We start from the raw sequence: 17,121 nt of genomic DNA on the forward strand, positions 1-17,121 counted from the left end.
AAATCAAAAAAGAGTTGACCGGATCTGATCTGAATCATCGATCTAACATGAATAATGCACCAAATTCTAATTTGGTATTCAAATCCAAATTTGGCGTGAGAGGTGGCGTAATTAAATATAACTTTCAAATTAGCTGCATCATTAAGACGAATAATTGAGAGTCTTGGTCAATCAATGCGACAAAGAATCTTTAAATATAGTAGGTAAAATACCCATTAACCATTGACTAACCCCATCATCAAATCAATTTAATTAAACTATATCTAAAGTCGTCCAACTCGTATCTCTTTTGTTATTTAATTAACTGATAATAATTTAAAATGATTTTTAAAATTCCAAATCAGAGGAATATAATTTACCGACTCTAACTCCTATCTCATATATCTAAAATTCTGAATTCTCTAACTATTTTTTATAGGATTTTCCCGAAAACTGTAATTCTCGAAATTAAAATTGAAAACTAAAAAATAGAAAAGACGAATATTACAAATATTTAAATAACCAAAACGAAAAACACAAGTGGATAATAGTTCAAAAAAATTGAAAAATGGGAATAAATCCAAAATTTGTATTAATTTTAGATTTTTTTTTAATATAAAATTGTTGAGAAAAACAAAAATTGTATTAAGGTTATGAAAGGAGCAACTAGTTTATACGCACCTTCTTACCTTGTCTTAAATAGTCCACCAAAAAAGACAAGACAAGAGGTGGCTCGACGTACATTAATAAACAATATAATTTTCCTTGGAAAAATAAAAGATAACTTTCCCAAATTAATTCCGAGTATATAAAATAAGACCAAAACCTCATCAGCTTTCTAAATTCCAAGTCACAGTTTCGTTACCAACTTGACAAGAAAAACAAAAAAAGCTATGGAGAATCTATTGGGTCTTCTGAGAATTCATGTGAAGAGAGGTGTGAATCTTGCCATTAGAGATATCTCTAGCAGTGATCCTTACGTCGTTGTTCACTCCGGTAAACAGGTAACTAAAACATCCTCAAATCCCATAATTTATTCTCTACCATTTTGGCCAATTCTCTGTTTTCTAAGTAATTTTGCATCTTTGACTAAATCTGGTGATGCATCTAGTAGAATCTGATCCGTTTATTGAACTGTTGGTGGGTAATAAAAGCATTTGCTAGTTCTTTTGTGATTTGACAGTGGATCATTGACTCTTTATGTTAGATCTCAAACATAATCATCAAGAACTTAGATTTAAGTTGTTGAATTTAATCAAGATTTGGTTATCAATAGTTAGTTATACCTAATTTTATAAGATAATATGAAGTCTTTGACTTTTGATTTGGTATATGTCTGAATAGTACTAGCTATACCTGTCTTAACCTAATCCAAATTAATAACCAGTTAATATCTTCTCTGAATAGAGTTGAGTTGTATAATTGAAAATTTTGCATAAATGTAAATGGAGAAGAAGACTTTTGCTTCTTTATTTTTTTTTTCCATATTAGCGGGTCCTTGTACATGTGATGATTTAGTCTTTTTTTTGTTCAAAGTGATGATTTAGTCTAAGCCATCAATTTTTCTTCTTTTTGTCAACTTCAATGATCAATCCCTCCTGGTTCCACCACGAAATGATTGCTTGTGTTGTCGCCTTTTGAGTTACCTTAAGCATTGGCTAGTTCTTGAATCTTGATTCTTTTGTTTGTGATGTGTCTTTTGGCTTATTTGATAGTTCTTGATTCTTTACTATGATTTAGTCCCTAATCTTTTGTTTGTGATGTGTTTTTTACTTATGTGATGCAGAAGCTGAAAACACGTGTGGTGAAACATAGTGTAAACCCCGAGTGGAACGACGACTTGACACTTTCCGTGACTGATCCGAATCTACCGATTAAACTTGTAAGTGATCCTTACATAGTTACATTATATTTTAGCATGATTGTTGAAACAGAATGATAAGCGATGGAATTATGATGCAGACGGTTTACGACTATGACTTGTTCTCCGCGGATGACAAGATGGGAGAAGCCGAGTTTCACATTGGTCCATTTCTTGAAGCTATTAAATTCTGCCATCAGCTCGGACCAGGACTTCCTAGTGGGACCATAATAAGGAAGATAGAGCCAAGCAGAAAAAATTGTTTGTCTGAAGAGAGCCACATTGTATTGAACCAAGGCAAGATTGTCCAGAATATGTTCCTTAGACTCCAGCACGTGGAATGTGGAGAGGTTGAGCTACAACTCGAGTGGATCGATGTCCCCGGTGCAAGGGGTATTTAGGTCAAATCATATTGATCCAGTCCAATCCTTAGTCCCCTGTGCATATGGTTAGAAACTAGAACTACGGTGCAGTTTAAAACTGGTCAATGAAATAATCTCAAACTGGCTTGTGTCATAAACTCTTTTAGTTTTCTTTTTTTTGTTTCTCTTGGTTGATTCCAAAAAGTGTGCAAGTCCATGAGGAGGAAGTGTAACACTTGGATCTCTACATAAATATCCTATTTCGTGAATTGTGTAGATTCAATGATCTCTCGCCTCTTCTTTGTGAACTATTAGGGAATGTTGAGAAGATAGATAGAAAACAGAGGAGAAAAGCTTGATGAAGAAGAAAAAGAATTTGTGAAATGATTTATTTTTCATTATTTCATAACAAATTTCATTTACAATGTTTATAAATGAACTCATGTTTATTTTGGTTAACTATGTCTAAAATCTAGGATCCCAACTCTCGTTGTGAATTCTACTTCTAAACAAGCATTAAAATCGGGTTCAATATGTTCACAAAAATACCTAAACCCAACCTCTTTGAGAATAAAGATTTTTTCTCACCTAAGATAGTTTAGGGAAAATTACACTCTTCTGCTAATTAACCCTAAGATCAGATTCTAGTTAGCTACTCTATAACACGTATTAAGAACAATCATATATAAGTGAAGAACTCTATGGATTTATCCTAACAGTTTATTAGATCTAACAATTCATCTAAATCCCTATTGAGAATTCTTAATCCTAACAAGCAGACTACTCAGACATGATCATAGAAACATAAAGCATTTTATGAATAGAAAGAATAAAAGAAATCAAATAAAGATTAGAGTTAAGAAAGATCTTCTCTCTACAGAGTTTTGAATTATGAATCCAAGCTCTCTCCAATTCTCTCCCAAAAGGTTTAAGCTATCAAAATTTCAAAAAAGTTGCAAAGTAAAAAGAGTCTAAACAATGGCCCAAAAATCTATTTATAAGTGCTTAAAAACGTTCAGAGACTTGGTTGAAATTAGGGAAGTTTTCTAGGTTTTTCTGTAATTCTTCAAAACTCTTTAAGTTGTCGAGACTTCTCTGGGCTGACGTCAATTAAGGTGTCCAGCGACACCAAATGAGTGTCGATCGACACTCACTCCTTCATCCAATTCCAGATTCGTTCCTTCAGCTTAATTTCTTCGGTTTCACTTCAAAACACTCCATTATCTGCACATGCAAAAGACTCAAAAAGGACTCTAGGAATAAAAAAAAGACTAAAAACAATATCATGGCTGAGAACCATAAAAACCATGATATATTACTAGATTACAACTTTCCCTTACAATATTGTAGTCAATTTCGATGTGCTTGATTTTTCTGGGGAAGATTTCGATATGAAAAAATGTACTTTCAGGAAGAGAACCAAATTTGAAGAAGGATAATCTTTAAATCCAGGAGGTGATAGTGGAACCATATGATATTACCGAAGCTAAAGCCAAGACTCAATATTTTGCATTAGTAGATGATCGAGAAATAACTGTAAGTTTTTAGACTTTCAGGAGGTAAATATACCAAATCAAATACATATCTTGCTATCAAGACAAGAAACTCAACTAGAATAGGGTATTCTACACAAAAAAAAAACATCTATGTCTTTATTTTTTATAAGTTTAATCCTAATTTGTCGTGGAACCCCTTTTGACCATTTGACAGGATGTTATACTAGGTGTGGGGTTCGATTCCCAGAGAATGTACTTCTTTGAAGATTAATGATGCTACATACAGTGTTTTCCGTTGTGGTCTCAAGTGTTAGAGGTTAGACTATCCATGTCGTTGTGGTCTCGAGTCTTATGGGTAAAGATTATCCTTCGTTGGTATGACCCAAGTAAAATCGTCAATATGAGAACCGATTAATGCAGGGAGAGCTGAATGTCGTGGAGTTGTTTATGGAATCGTTCATTATAATCGCATGTATAACATGTAGTTAGATCTTATAGATTGATCATTATTAGTAATAAGATTAGATCACATATCTATGATGATAATGTAGCAGATGGCGGGAAAAAACATCCCAATTTGCCAAAAATGCAAGTCAACCAAACGAAGTATCTCTCTGTAGATTTTTAATTAACATGTATTAGACTATGTATATATTATTAAAACTACATTGTTTTGACCATCTATACTATGAACTGGGAACCATTATTTACTTAATGACATGAAGACATGAAGTTTCTAAATTTTACATGAAATGCCATTGGGTAAAAGAACAAAAACAAATCTCTCATCGCAAAGAGGTCTAGATATCTTAATTTAATCCATATATTCAAATAAGCCTCACAATTAATTCTCTACTATCCTAATAATCATACACAGTTGAAAGAATTGTTTTTAACATTAATGAGAATAAAAATATCTATAAATAACAATATTTGAGAAGTGTTTTTGTTGATGTGTCGGACTCACAGCTCTTGTTGAGCCCTTGCTTTTGTGTGATTACTTAAATGCCCTTTATTAAATTCGAATATTAATTAGTTAAGGTTAAAATACATATCTACCCTAAAATAAAAATATAAATATTCGATATATATATATATATAAATATATATTAATATGCAAACTTATTAATTGGTTTTATCAATATTTATAAACACCAAATAATACAAAAAAAAAAAAAATGGATCAAATGCAATTAACGTACCTTTTTATGTCGGTTTATCATCCCACCAAGAACATCCGGTTACTTGAAGAACCTGATACCCTAACATCAAATGAATCTCTAGACATTTCTACATATCGTTTACGTACCAGTTTGTGATCTTAATTTTTGTATCCTGTTACCACCATCTCATGTTAGCTTCGTGACCATCTACTTGGCTTGATAATACCTTTCGACGGCAAAAGATTCATATTTAGTGGGTTTGAATACTACCTTTAGTTTAAGTCAACGTAGTGTCGAGTACAGACTTGATATCCTTTTTTTCCCATCTCGCTAGCCCATAATTTTACTTTGATCTTCTGATATTTTCTTCCGAACCCATTGTAGAGAGATTTTCCAAGATAATGTATGTTGCTAGGGTTTCGGGAGTTTATTAGCAATACGATACGATCATCTCATAGATTATTATTCATATACGATAAGTTAATTGTTGGTTTTAATTATTATTCGTTAAATCTTACTAATAGATTAAAATAAGTTTATATCCTATTTATTATTAAACTACAGCTCATATAAATATATTGTATCCTATTTATTATTAAACTACAGCTCATATAAATATATCGTATGGTAACCATAATAATTATATATGTTATTATTATAAATTATAAATTATATATATATTCTAGAAATATGACAGTTTTGTATTGTTACTTTTTAAAAACTAACTAATGTGAGATAATATCGAGTTTGTATACGATGATAACGAGATCGTTAAATGTTAATATTCCTTTATTCTATTGAGTATATCTTAAACTAATATTCTAAACAGTTAACTATCCAATTTATTTATTTTTATTATTATTGATTTTCCATTGCTTATCTCTGATTTTATTACTTACGCCGACAGAGCAAAACCCTAGGTTTAAGTCGAACTCCATCCGGTATAAATACATTGCCTGTGTCCGCTTCTATGACATAACTAACCCCCGTTTTTCTTTTTCTTTTTTCTTTGCTTGTTGATGTTTTTGACGTATTATTAATTTAGATTTCTGTTATTTATTATCGTTCGTTGTGCTATATCCATATACCGATTACTGATGGTGCTTTTTTCTTTTGTTTGATCGCAGATCACGTCGATGGATCCATTCTCTACCAAACGAATACATCCATGGGTTAGCCATCTTCAAGAAGAAGTCAAGTACGAGAAAGTGGTGGGGCATGGTCTTAACGCACAAGAGCTTGCACGTAACCCTAGACTCGATTACTTCTTCGTCAAGGATCTCAACGAAGATCAGAAATTCGAGTTCGAAGACAAGTCTTTCGACGCTGTTTATGTGCTGTCGGTGTACAGTATCTACAACAACCCGATAAAGTGCATGACCGTAAACCAAAACCAATTTCGAAAAACTGCCGGAGATCGACGGCTGAGGGGTGACTATAATAAATAGACTTTTTATGTAACTTTTGTTTGAAATTATTATGGTATTGTTTTACGTTTTTATTGACAAATGACATTGTTTTACTTTAAATCATGTTCTGTATTTTTTTTTAAGTTCTGTTGAACAAATATCTCGTAGTTGATCGTTTCTTACAGCGCCTGGTTCATAAATCTATATCGAAGAGTTAGATATGTGTTCATATTTAATAATTAATTAATAAATTAAAAGATTACGTCGAATCATCAAGATATATCCGAACATTGATTATTTAGTTCTCTAAAAAAATTGGACTGTTTGTGCTTATTGGTAAACTGTGAAAAAAGCTACACGACTTCAGATTTCCGTAGCATATGGAATCATTATACACAGTTCCATACCCTAAGTATCTATCTATAATAACAATATTTGAGAAGTGTTTTTGCTGTGTCGGACTCTCGGCTCTTGTTGAGCCCTTGATTTTGCGTAATTACTTAAATATCTTCTATTAAATTAATTCGAATATTAATTAAAATTAAAAAATTAACTGACCCTAAAATATAAAAATTCGATATATTTTACATTTAAAAAAATAGTAATATTCTTAAACACGAAAAAATGAAAAAAAATAAATAAATTTGGATCAAATGTAGTTTACATACCTTTTTTATGACGGTTTATCGTTCGACCAAGAACATCCAATGATTAATCTCCACCAATCTAATCATGGTCGTGAGTCATATACAATTACGTCGGAGAAAGGATTGGTCGTGTCTTCTTATTTTCTCTTCCTTTTCCGTGTTTTTTTTTCCTTTTTGGTTCTCTTTTTTTCCAACAAAAGATGTGTCTCATAATTAATCGTTTAATTATATTTTTGATATATTAATGGTAAATTTATGTTGTGATAATCACGAGCCAATTGTTTTTAAAAGTAAAATTTACTTTTCTAAAATATATAGATATTGCCGATAATATCCAAACAACTATCATATATTCTTTAAATTCACAAATCTGATAAAATAAAAGAAACTTTCTTTTATATTTTATACCGATAATGATGGTGTATCTAAATAAATGTCAAATATAATTGTAAATCTAAAAAAAATTATGTTATTGTTCCATTTTTTAACAAATAAAATAAGGAATATTTTTTTATAATTAATATTCATAGTAGTTATTAATTGTTTTTAGGAATATTAATTGTTTTGATAAAGATTTGATCTAACACAATATATAAATCTTCATTTCTTGTTGTTGTAATTATCTTCAAAAATTAAAAAAATTAGATCTTACACCGCCTTTCAGTTTAATATAAATACCTTCTCTAGGTTTCACTTTCAAATCATAACTAACCCCATTTTTTTGCTTTTTTTTTTTTTTGCGTTTTATTTTATTTGGCTTTACACATATGAATTCATGGTGTTTATGTATTGTTATAGGTTACGGATGCAACATCGTTAAACAATTCCAGGACAATTAAATTGTTGATTCAATCGAACATATGGTGAGTTTTTCACTTTAGTACTTTCATGTTTAATATTTAAATTATGCTTGGTGTATTGAGAAATCTATAAGCTTTCCCATAATATTTTGCGAGCAGCTTAGATTTCATATTCTTCACTAAAAAAAAAAAGAAGCTTTGATTTTGTATTTACCATATTCTTCACTAAAAAAAAAGAAGCTTTGATTTTGTATTTACATAATTTGATATCAGTTTGATTATTGGTTCCATCATGATGCAAATTACGGCATCTCAACAACCCCAATAGACTATAATCGTTGGAAACTCTTCTTTTTCTCTTGCTTCTCTCTGATTATCTTTCACCAGGAGTCTCAATTATTATTATTTCTTTGTATTGATGCGATCAGAAGTTTTATCTCTTTTTTTAAATAATGATCTCTTTATGGATTTTTCATTTAGGTATGAACATGGTTTGTTTCACGGGGTGTTTCGGTGTCTTGCCTTGAATCAAGGCGTGTAAAAACGTAAAGCTTGCTTTTATCTATCTTTTTTTATTGTCACGTCTTTATCCATCTATGTAACGCTTAATCATCAATTATTATATTAAACTTCAATAAAGGCTGGTGTACCAAATTCATGGTTTGTTTTATCTGATTAGTGTACCAAATTCAATTGGAACTATATCAGATCCATGAAATTATTGATTATTGATACATGCAGGTTATGTGTGATCCTTATACACCAGCTGGTGTTCCAATTTCAACCAACAAGAGGCACAACGCTGCTAAAATTTTCAGACACCAATCGTTGCCTCCGAGGAGCCTTGGTATGCTCATCTTCTTGTTTTTTGGCTATACATATTATTTTCGTTACTATAAATTCTAATAGTGTTTGTTTTTTTAAACGATTGTATGTTTTGGATGAATGAAAGCAACCACGATGCATGAAGAAGATTCAGGTGATGTTTCAATTGATCTTTTATCTTTAATTTATCGATTTTCTAATTTTACAAAAATGTTCTCACCAAGTAGAATATACTTTTGAGTTTTGAGTTAAATCTTTCACAGTCTGTTGTGGATTAGCAACGTTTCAAGCCATATTAACTATTGTGTTGTGGCAGTTCGAAAGATTCATATAAATTGGACTATTGCTACAAAAAAAAAACAGAATCACAGGTTTAATTCTATCAAAGGAGATAAAGCCTCTTATCTCTACTGTCTTTGAGGGTAAAGATGCTAATGTCGTCGCCCACGGAGCAAGAAATTGCGGAAAAACATATCTCATACATGTATTGAAAGCAATCCCATTAAGGTATTGATTATCAGACATGATACTATAGATGAAAAATGCTAATTATTGTATCGCATGGTTTGTAGGGAAATGATTATGCTCTGACGCTCAAAGGAAACAGACACCTTTGACTGTGTCTGCTACTTCTAGAAAACAGACAATGCTAAGGGGAAATGTGACAGAGAGAAAAGACTAAAATCAAAGCAAGGTAAATCTTTCAGAAACAACTTTGTATCAACTCTAAGCCTCAATATCCATGATATACCTGCATCTGCTCTGTTGTTCAGTTTTAGAACATCAAATAATGATGATTTTTTTTCTCAATGTTTGAAGGAAACTGTTCCGCGAAGCAAACGATTCAGTGAAATGTAAAAATAGCATGTTGGAAAATTTAATTAATACGTCATGAAGTGGAATAATCTAGATTCTTCCTTTACAAAGAGGTAAAACAGAGGGTATAGAAACAGAGACTAAGAGACCAAGAGTCTTAATTAAGGAGGTTTGGTATACCACTTAACCCTAATCAATCCACTACTTACTTGATAAAGACATATTCTCATCATGTATATTTGATTAGATTAGCTAGGCTCGTAATATGGGACAAAACCCCGAAGATGAGCAAGAAATGCTTTGAAAGATTTTATCGTAGCATGAGTGTCATATCTACACCCTTCAGTGCTCCCTTGTAAAATCAAAGTATCTGAGTATAGATACTTAATAGGTTTAAGTGTTCTTCGATCTTGGACGATATGTTCCAACTTATACTGATACAGAGGTTATACAGATTTTTGGTTTTTCTAATAAAATAAATTGTTTGCTGAAAGATTGCTATACCTTTAACAATTTTATTTTGTTTGTTAGGGTCACGACATATATACTATAATTGATAGAGAGTATTATCGTCATCGTGGATTCAGGTTTTTCCAAGGACGATAGATACATGGCCGGCCCTATAGACATCAACAAGAAACTTTTGCTGTAACCCAAATTTTGTTTCTGAAATTCTTCAACAAAAATTATTTATGAAACGGACCTAATTTTATTTATTTTACTATAATTGGCCCTAAATTTTAAAACCTTTCAAAATAACCAAAAACTTTTTTTTGAGTATTTGGCCCTTCAAATCTCAGGGCAGGCCCTGGATGGATAACACTTAGAGATTTTGATTCATGTTATCAGTTTGCTTAGTCATACTTTTTATGATTTTAAAATTCATTGGAATTTATCAATCTTTGTTTCACATATACCTTCCTTGGGTGCGATTGATTACTGCGCATTCGCATCTTTTAGGAAAATTGATACTTAATTTTGAGTATGTTTATTTCCTTGGTCCCATAATATCTTTTGTTTGGAAATTTTATTCTTTGCATTGTTATGGTTTGATCTATTAATTTAAATAATTATATTTAATTGGTTGGGTCGTGAGTGTTAGCAATATTGAAGACGGAAAACCAATAATAAAGTGTGGGATCAAGTTTATGTGGGATTAGAAGATGAATTGTAAGTTATTAATTTAATCAAAATTAGATTTCTTATAGTTTAATTTGGGTAGTATGCTAAAAACTTAATTTTATAATAAATTTACGTCTATAATGTCGACTACATGGTGGATACTGTTGTAAATTTTTGAGAGAACGGAGTAAACAATGTGATAATATCACCATATTTATCATGAGATTCACTAGAATAGAAGTCACTCGAGGTATTCGAATATTGTTGTTTTTCATGTATATATAATTTCTGAATATTTATTAGTCGATCACGTTTCTATGATATTGTTTCTTATGGTTTTGGCTACTATTGTTTGCAATGGCACCCGAATGATGCTAAAAAATATGTGTGCTGAAAGTTGCAGGAATGCAGAGTTGTTTTCTGCTAAGGATCACAGAAATTTTTATTAGTTACTAAGCTTATCTATTTTTTTTGTTTCCATTTTTCCGAATTATTTTTTTCCTAAACATGTAAATATGATCTAAAATGAAGTTTGAGGCTTTACAAAAGATAAATAATTACACAAAAGCAACCTTGGCAAAAAAAGAGATAAAAACAAGACTACAGTAGAGTAAAGAAAGATTTGGAAATAGATAACGAATCCAAATAAGCATAAGCTTTGTTCATCTCGTAGCTCCACTCCACCATCTTGAAAATGATTTGAGCAGCAAGCCGCAAGGAGTTATGGAGAATGTTATTACGCTGTCGCCAGAACTTATAAACCACCACTTGAGATGCTACTTTTCTAAGAAAAGAAGGCACATGACTGGAAGAGCGTCAGGTCCAAGAAAATAGCTCAATCCAAGAGCAAAACAACCTTTGTTGTGGAAAAATCCTAGAGAAAACTAAATTCCACACCTGGAAAGAGCTCACAAAGGAGCAGACGGTGATCATGAGACTTCGTTACAAAAATGCAAAGACGACACTCATCAGATTGAATTTGTCCTTAAGAAGCCAGTCTTTGACGAGTGGGCAATTATTTAAGTGACTCTGGAGAGGAAGAGCGTTAGGACAAAGAAAGTAACTCAGCCTAAGAGCAAAACAACTTTTGTCGAGAACAAAGCCTAGAGAAAACTAAATTCCACACCTGGGAAGAGCTCACAGAGGAGCATGAGGTGATACCGAGACTCTGTTGCAAAAGTGTAAAGACAACACTCATCAGATTGAATTTGTTCCCAAGAAGCCAGTCTTTGATGAGTGGGCAATTCTTTAAAAGTGTAAGGAGAGGAAGAGCGTTGGGTCCAATAAAGTAGCTCAGCCCAAGAGTATAACAACCTTTGTTGAGGATAAGGCCTAGAGAAAATCAAATTTCCCACCTCAGAAAAGCTCATAGAGGAGCAGGATGTGATCTTGAGACTCCGTAGCAAAAGTGCATAGACAACACTCATCGAATTGAATTTTTCCCTAGGAAACCAGTCTTTAACGACTGGAGAGGATGATTGGAGATTTATTTAAGTGTCTCAATAGAAGAAGAGCGTCAGGTGCCAGAAAGTAGCTCAACCCAAGAGCAAAAAAACCTTTGTGGAGGATAAATCCTAGAGAAAACCAAATTCCACACCTTGAAAAAGCTCACAGAGGAACACGAGGTGATCCCGAGACTCCGTTGCAAAAGTGCAAATACAACACTTGCCCCCAAGAAGCCAGTCTTTGATGAGTGGAAAATTATTTAAGTGACTCTCGACGGTTCAAGAAAGTAGCTCAAGCCAAGAGCAAAACAACCTTTGTCGAGGACAAAGCCTAGAGAAAACTAAATTACACACCTGGGAAGAGCTCACAGAGGAGCAAGAGGTGATCTCGAGACTCTGTTGCAAAACTACAAAGACAACACTCATCGGATTGAATTTATCTCCAAGAAGCCAGTCTTTTACGAGTCGGCAATTATTTAAAAGTGTAAGGAGAGGAATAGCGTTGGGTCCAATAAAGTAGCTCATCCCAAGATTAAAACAACCTTTGTTAAGGATAAGGCCTAGAGAAAATCAAATTTCCCACCTCGAAAGAGCTCACAGAGGAGCATGAGGTGATCCTGAGACTCCGTTGCAAAAGTGCGTAGACAACACTCCTCGAATTGAATTTGTCCCCAGGAAACCAGTCTTTAACGACTGAAGAGGACGATTGGAGCGAGATTTATTTAAGTGTCTCAACAGAAAAAGAGCGTCAGGTGCCAAAAAGTAGCTCAACCCAAGAGCAAAACAACCTTTGTGGAGGATAAATCCTAGAGAAAACCAAATTCCACACCTTGAAAAATCTCACAGAAGAACACGAGGTGATCCCGAGACTCTGTTGCAAAAGTGAAAATACAGCACTTGGCCCCAAGAAGCCAGTCTTTGATGAGTGGGCGATTATTTAAGTGACTCTCGACGGTCCATGAAAGTAGCTCAGGCCAAGAGCAAAACAACCTTTGTCGAGGAAAAAACCTATAGAAAACTAAATTTCACACCTGGGAAGAGCTCACAGAGGAGCAAGAGGTGATCTCGGGACTCCGTTACAAAAGTACAAAGACAACACTCATCGGATTAAATTTGTCCCCAAGAAGCCAGTCTTTTACGAGTCGGCAATTATTTAAGTGACTCTAGAGAGAAAGAGTGCCGGATCCAAGAAAGTAGCTTAGTCCAGGAGCACAACAACCTTTGTCGAGGATAAAGCCTAGCGAAAACTAAATTCCACACCTAGGAAGAGCTCACAGAGGAGCATGAGGTGATCCCGAGACTCCGCTGAAAAAGTGCATAGACAACACTCATTTGATTGAATTTGCTCCCAAGAACCCAATCTTTGACGAGTTGACAATTATTTAAGTATCTCATGGGTAGAAGAGTGTCGGTCCAAGAAGTATCTCAGTCCAAAATCAAAACAATCTTTGTCGAGGATAAATCCTAGAGAAAACCAAATTCCATACCTCGAAAGATCTCACAGAGGAGCAGGAGGTGATCCCATACTCTGTTACAAAAGTACAAAAACAACACTCATCAGATTGAATTTGCTCCCAAGAAGCCAGTCATTGACGAGTGGGCAATTATTTAAAATAGTCTGGAGAGGAAGAGCATGATATCAAAATTAACGTAAGAGTTTTGACATCAATATCTTTAGGATAATGGAAGGAGTTTCCAAATGAACATAATCTTTAAACTTCAATGTCTTGTAAAAATTGAAGGATTTTGTAAGTTAACATAATATTGTCGATGTCACATTATTGTCATTGTCACATTATTAAATTCGAAGTCAAGAACTATTGGTACCTTCAAAATTTCTGTTGTTTGTAGTTGTGAGCGTCTCCGGTATCGACTACCGTGGTTTTATGTCAATAAATTTTTCGCTGAGTGGAGGCAATGTATTGATGACATTACCATATGTATATTCAGATTTGCAAGAACTGAAATGAGTGAAAGTATTTTGTTTTGGTTTTGTTATTTAACATGTATTGTTGGGGTTTGAGACATTGAAACTATATTTCTTTGATAATTAAGGTACACGAAGAGGTACTGCTTCATACAAGTGTTCGCAGATTCTATTCAATCATTCTTGTCATGATGTAACGAGGATGCGAGATATCTTTTCCAACAAGAAGAAAGGACAAATGTCACACATCCAATTTTGATCTTTTGATTATCTTTGGTTGTTGATGAGCAAACCAAGACTACTAAATTTATACTTTCTGGTTCTAATGATTTTAGTTTTCCGTTTTGCATTTTACTATATTCAGAGGATAATAATCACTATTTTCTCGCAATAATATATCAAACGTTATGGCGTTTTACCATAATTCTATATTAATGTCGTTATAAAAATTATACTCTTGACAAAATTAAATCAATAATTGTCTAAAACTTATAACCCTAAATGACTAAATCTGGTTTTAATCAACATACAACTCCGCGCCGGGCGCGGGGACCTCCCCTAGTTAACTGTAAACTGCTGAAAAAAAACTCCTACAAAATATTGAATATGATGATTTTCATATCAAAAAACAAAATTGTTAGAATTAATTAACTGAATATGAATATGTAGACACGCATACATATGTGTAGTCACGCTATACGTATGATATTTAAACATTTTGTTTGTTTGTTCACGTAAAACACGTTAGATTCCAATGATTAAAATCCAAATAAATTATTTAAGTGAAAAGTAAATATATAGTTAACTATTTGTAGAAAATTTCAAGCTATTTTCCCTCCTTTTCATATTCCACGCAATTTAAGTTACAATATATTGATAGCTTTATTTTAGTGATTTTAGGATTACCAAACCATTTTAAATAATTTTTCTTAAGACAATAATATTAACCTTGGATAAATTAATATAATAACAATATATATTTGTATAGTTACATGTTAGATTATTATACATGTATTAAAAATTTGAGATATTGGTGGAGGAAAATGAAAGAATAAACTTTTATCGGATGATGAGAGGTGTTAGATATATTTAGAAAATAACTGCATTTAGGAAGTTATATTTTTTTTTTATGAAGTAGTAGAAAACCATTCAAACTATAAATTATGGTCAATATTATTTTAATTAAGTAGTAAATGTATTTTAGTGGGGTTGAGTGATGTTCTTCAAATTATTTGGTATGAGTAACTTTGATTTTAAATTTAATAGGAGCAAAAAAAGATTTAAATGTGGAACTTACACAAGAAATTTAAATGTGAGTTAGTTATAGATAAATATTATATTATAGTGTTATTTAAAAAAGATAGTTAAAAAGATAATATGGGCTTTAGTATCCACTCTTCTATCCACTTTTACATACACAAAAAGTGATGAGCAGCTTGTGATTGCTCAAATGCCAAATGAAGAGTTTTCCTATCATGATATTGAGCTAGCTCCAATGGTAGATGAAAATTCTCTTTTCATCTGTCATTGGATAAACAACTGAATTGGGTTGAATCACCATCAATGTTAAGACGGCTATGCACTTGTTCCGCTCATTCTTTAATGTGTATGCAATCTGTATTCTATTTTGTTATCTTTACTATGACGTTAATGTTCCTAGTATTTATATTTGCCTTTTCATGGATTATCTACATGTATGTGTCACCACGAGCGGAATAAGGTTGATATTTGCCTTTTTCATACCGTATAAAATTGTTCAATTCATGTACATTTATTAGTTAAACATTGATGGTTTATGATTGTGTACATACATGTATGTGTAGCCAACCGCATTGTTCCAAGTATAAAATTTTACTTGTGTTTTAATGCATCACAATACTGGACTTGCTTGTAGAAAAAAACAATGAAGCTAACAATATAATTAAATATTTAATATTTGCCATTTTCATGCCGTATAAAAGTGTTCGTGTATATTAATTTGTTAAATATTAAAAATATACTCAAGCGTATAAAACTTGACTCAAGCGTATTTGTTTCCCATGGCATATCATCTAACCGTTCTACATGATCACTTATGCTTTCATTCAGATAACTATTAGTTCTACCTTCCCATACCACCGAGATGTAGGATCAATTTCGCTTCCCATACCACCGAGATGTGTTATATCTTGTCTTAAAGCAACCCATCGGAAGAAACAACACACTAACAGCAAAACGTTAAATGTCACTGATATCTCAAGGCAACCAACTTTAAGTGTGCCTATACTAACTGAACAACTGGAAGACGAAGGGCAATCCGCAGAATTGGAGCTGATCATCTCTGCGCTGACAAAAACTGAGGAAAATATCACCTGCAACATCACAATCACCCCTACTTTTAGCAATAAAGCGAACAAGTATTTCACTATATATATGTCAAGAGAAGTAGCATGATCATCAAGTGAAATGAAATTGGCCGAACTCGCAAATGGAAAACCCAAGCAAAAAAAAAAAGACTGAGAGAATTGCTCAAGATACTACTTCGCAAGGACGAGACGGAAAACGAAGTGGAATTGTATACATGTAAGAAGAGAACCACTGCAACAAGCTTGAGAGGGATCGCCATGTTTGTCTCTATCTTTCCTGGTGATCTAGAGAAAATTGCAATTATGAAATGAAACAGTTAGTCTTGGCGTAGTTGAACATAGGTTTGAAGAATCAGAATTGGAGAGTAAAGCTAACCTCACTCGACACGAGGCAATCCCAGATTTCCCAACAAGGGGCGGATTGAAGGAATCAAACAATGGAATCTACTTCTTTGATATCTTTAACGGCGCTTTCCCCGTCCAGTCGCTGAATCGTCGGCTACAGTTAAATAATACATACTACATTTACTGTTCAACACTCTACATATAAATATATAAGGGCTGGTGTCACTCTTAAACTAAGATCTTTTATAGTTATTTAGATTTCAGCTGGGTCCTCTAACATGCAAGTCACAAAAAAAAAATGCATACTTCTCGAGAAAGAAGAAACATGGAAAGTTGAAAGAGACACCTTGCGACGTCACCTGCATATTTTCATAGCCGCTAGGAATTTCTCAGTTACAATGCTTCTATGCAATATGTGAACCTTAAAAGTTGAATTACAAGGGTTCCCGCTCATTCTTTAATGTGTATGCAATTTGTATTCTATTTTGTTATCTTTACTATAACATTAATGTTCCTAGTATTTATATTTGCTTTTTCTTGTCTACATGTATGTGTCACCACGAGAGGAATAAGGTTGAT

The 17,121-nt window shown here is 32.9% G+C and overlaps 1 protein-coding gene and 1 long non-coding RNA gene across 3 annotated transcripts; both read left to right on the forward strand.

The window, feature by feature from the left end:
• Positions 1 to 809: 809 nt before the first annotated feature.
• Positions 810 to 2,488, forward strand: LOC9306633 (protein C2-DOMAIN ABA-RELATED 1). The gene is made up of 3 exons (XM_002868492.2): positions 810 to 983; positions 1,766 to 1,861; positions 1,942 to 2,488. Exons 1-3 carry the CDS (start codon positions 873 to 875, stop codon positions 2,239 to 2,241), a joined length of 507 nt encoding a protein of 168 aa, XP_002868538.1. The 5' UTR covers positions 810 to 872; the 3' UTR covers positions 2,242 to 2,488.
• A 5,176-nt stretch (positions 2,489 to 7,664) lies between these two features.
• Positions 7,665 to 9,851, forward strand: LOC110226139. Of its 2 annotated transcripts, XR_002330244.1 has the most exons (3): positions 7,665 to 7,780; positions 8,198 to 8,262; positions 8,459 to 9,851. It is a non-coding gene; the product is annotated as an uncharacterized LOC110226139 (long non-coding RNA). The 2 variants fall into 2 exon arrangements; XR_002330243.1 differs by having other exon boundaries at positions 8,198 to 9,851.
• The last annotated feature ends 7,270 nt before the right edge of the window (positions 9,852 to 17,121 follow it).

Source organism: Arabidopsis lyrata (genome assembly GCF_000004255.2).
Source record: "Arabidopsis lyrata subsp. lyrata unplaced genomic scaffold ARALYscaffold_7, whole genome shotgun sequence".
NCBI lineage: Eukaryota > Viridiplantae > Streptophyta > Magnoliopsida > Brassicales > Brassicaceae > Arabidopsis > Arabidopsis lyrata.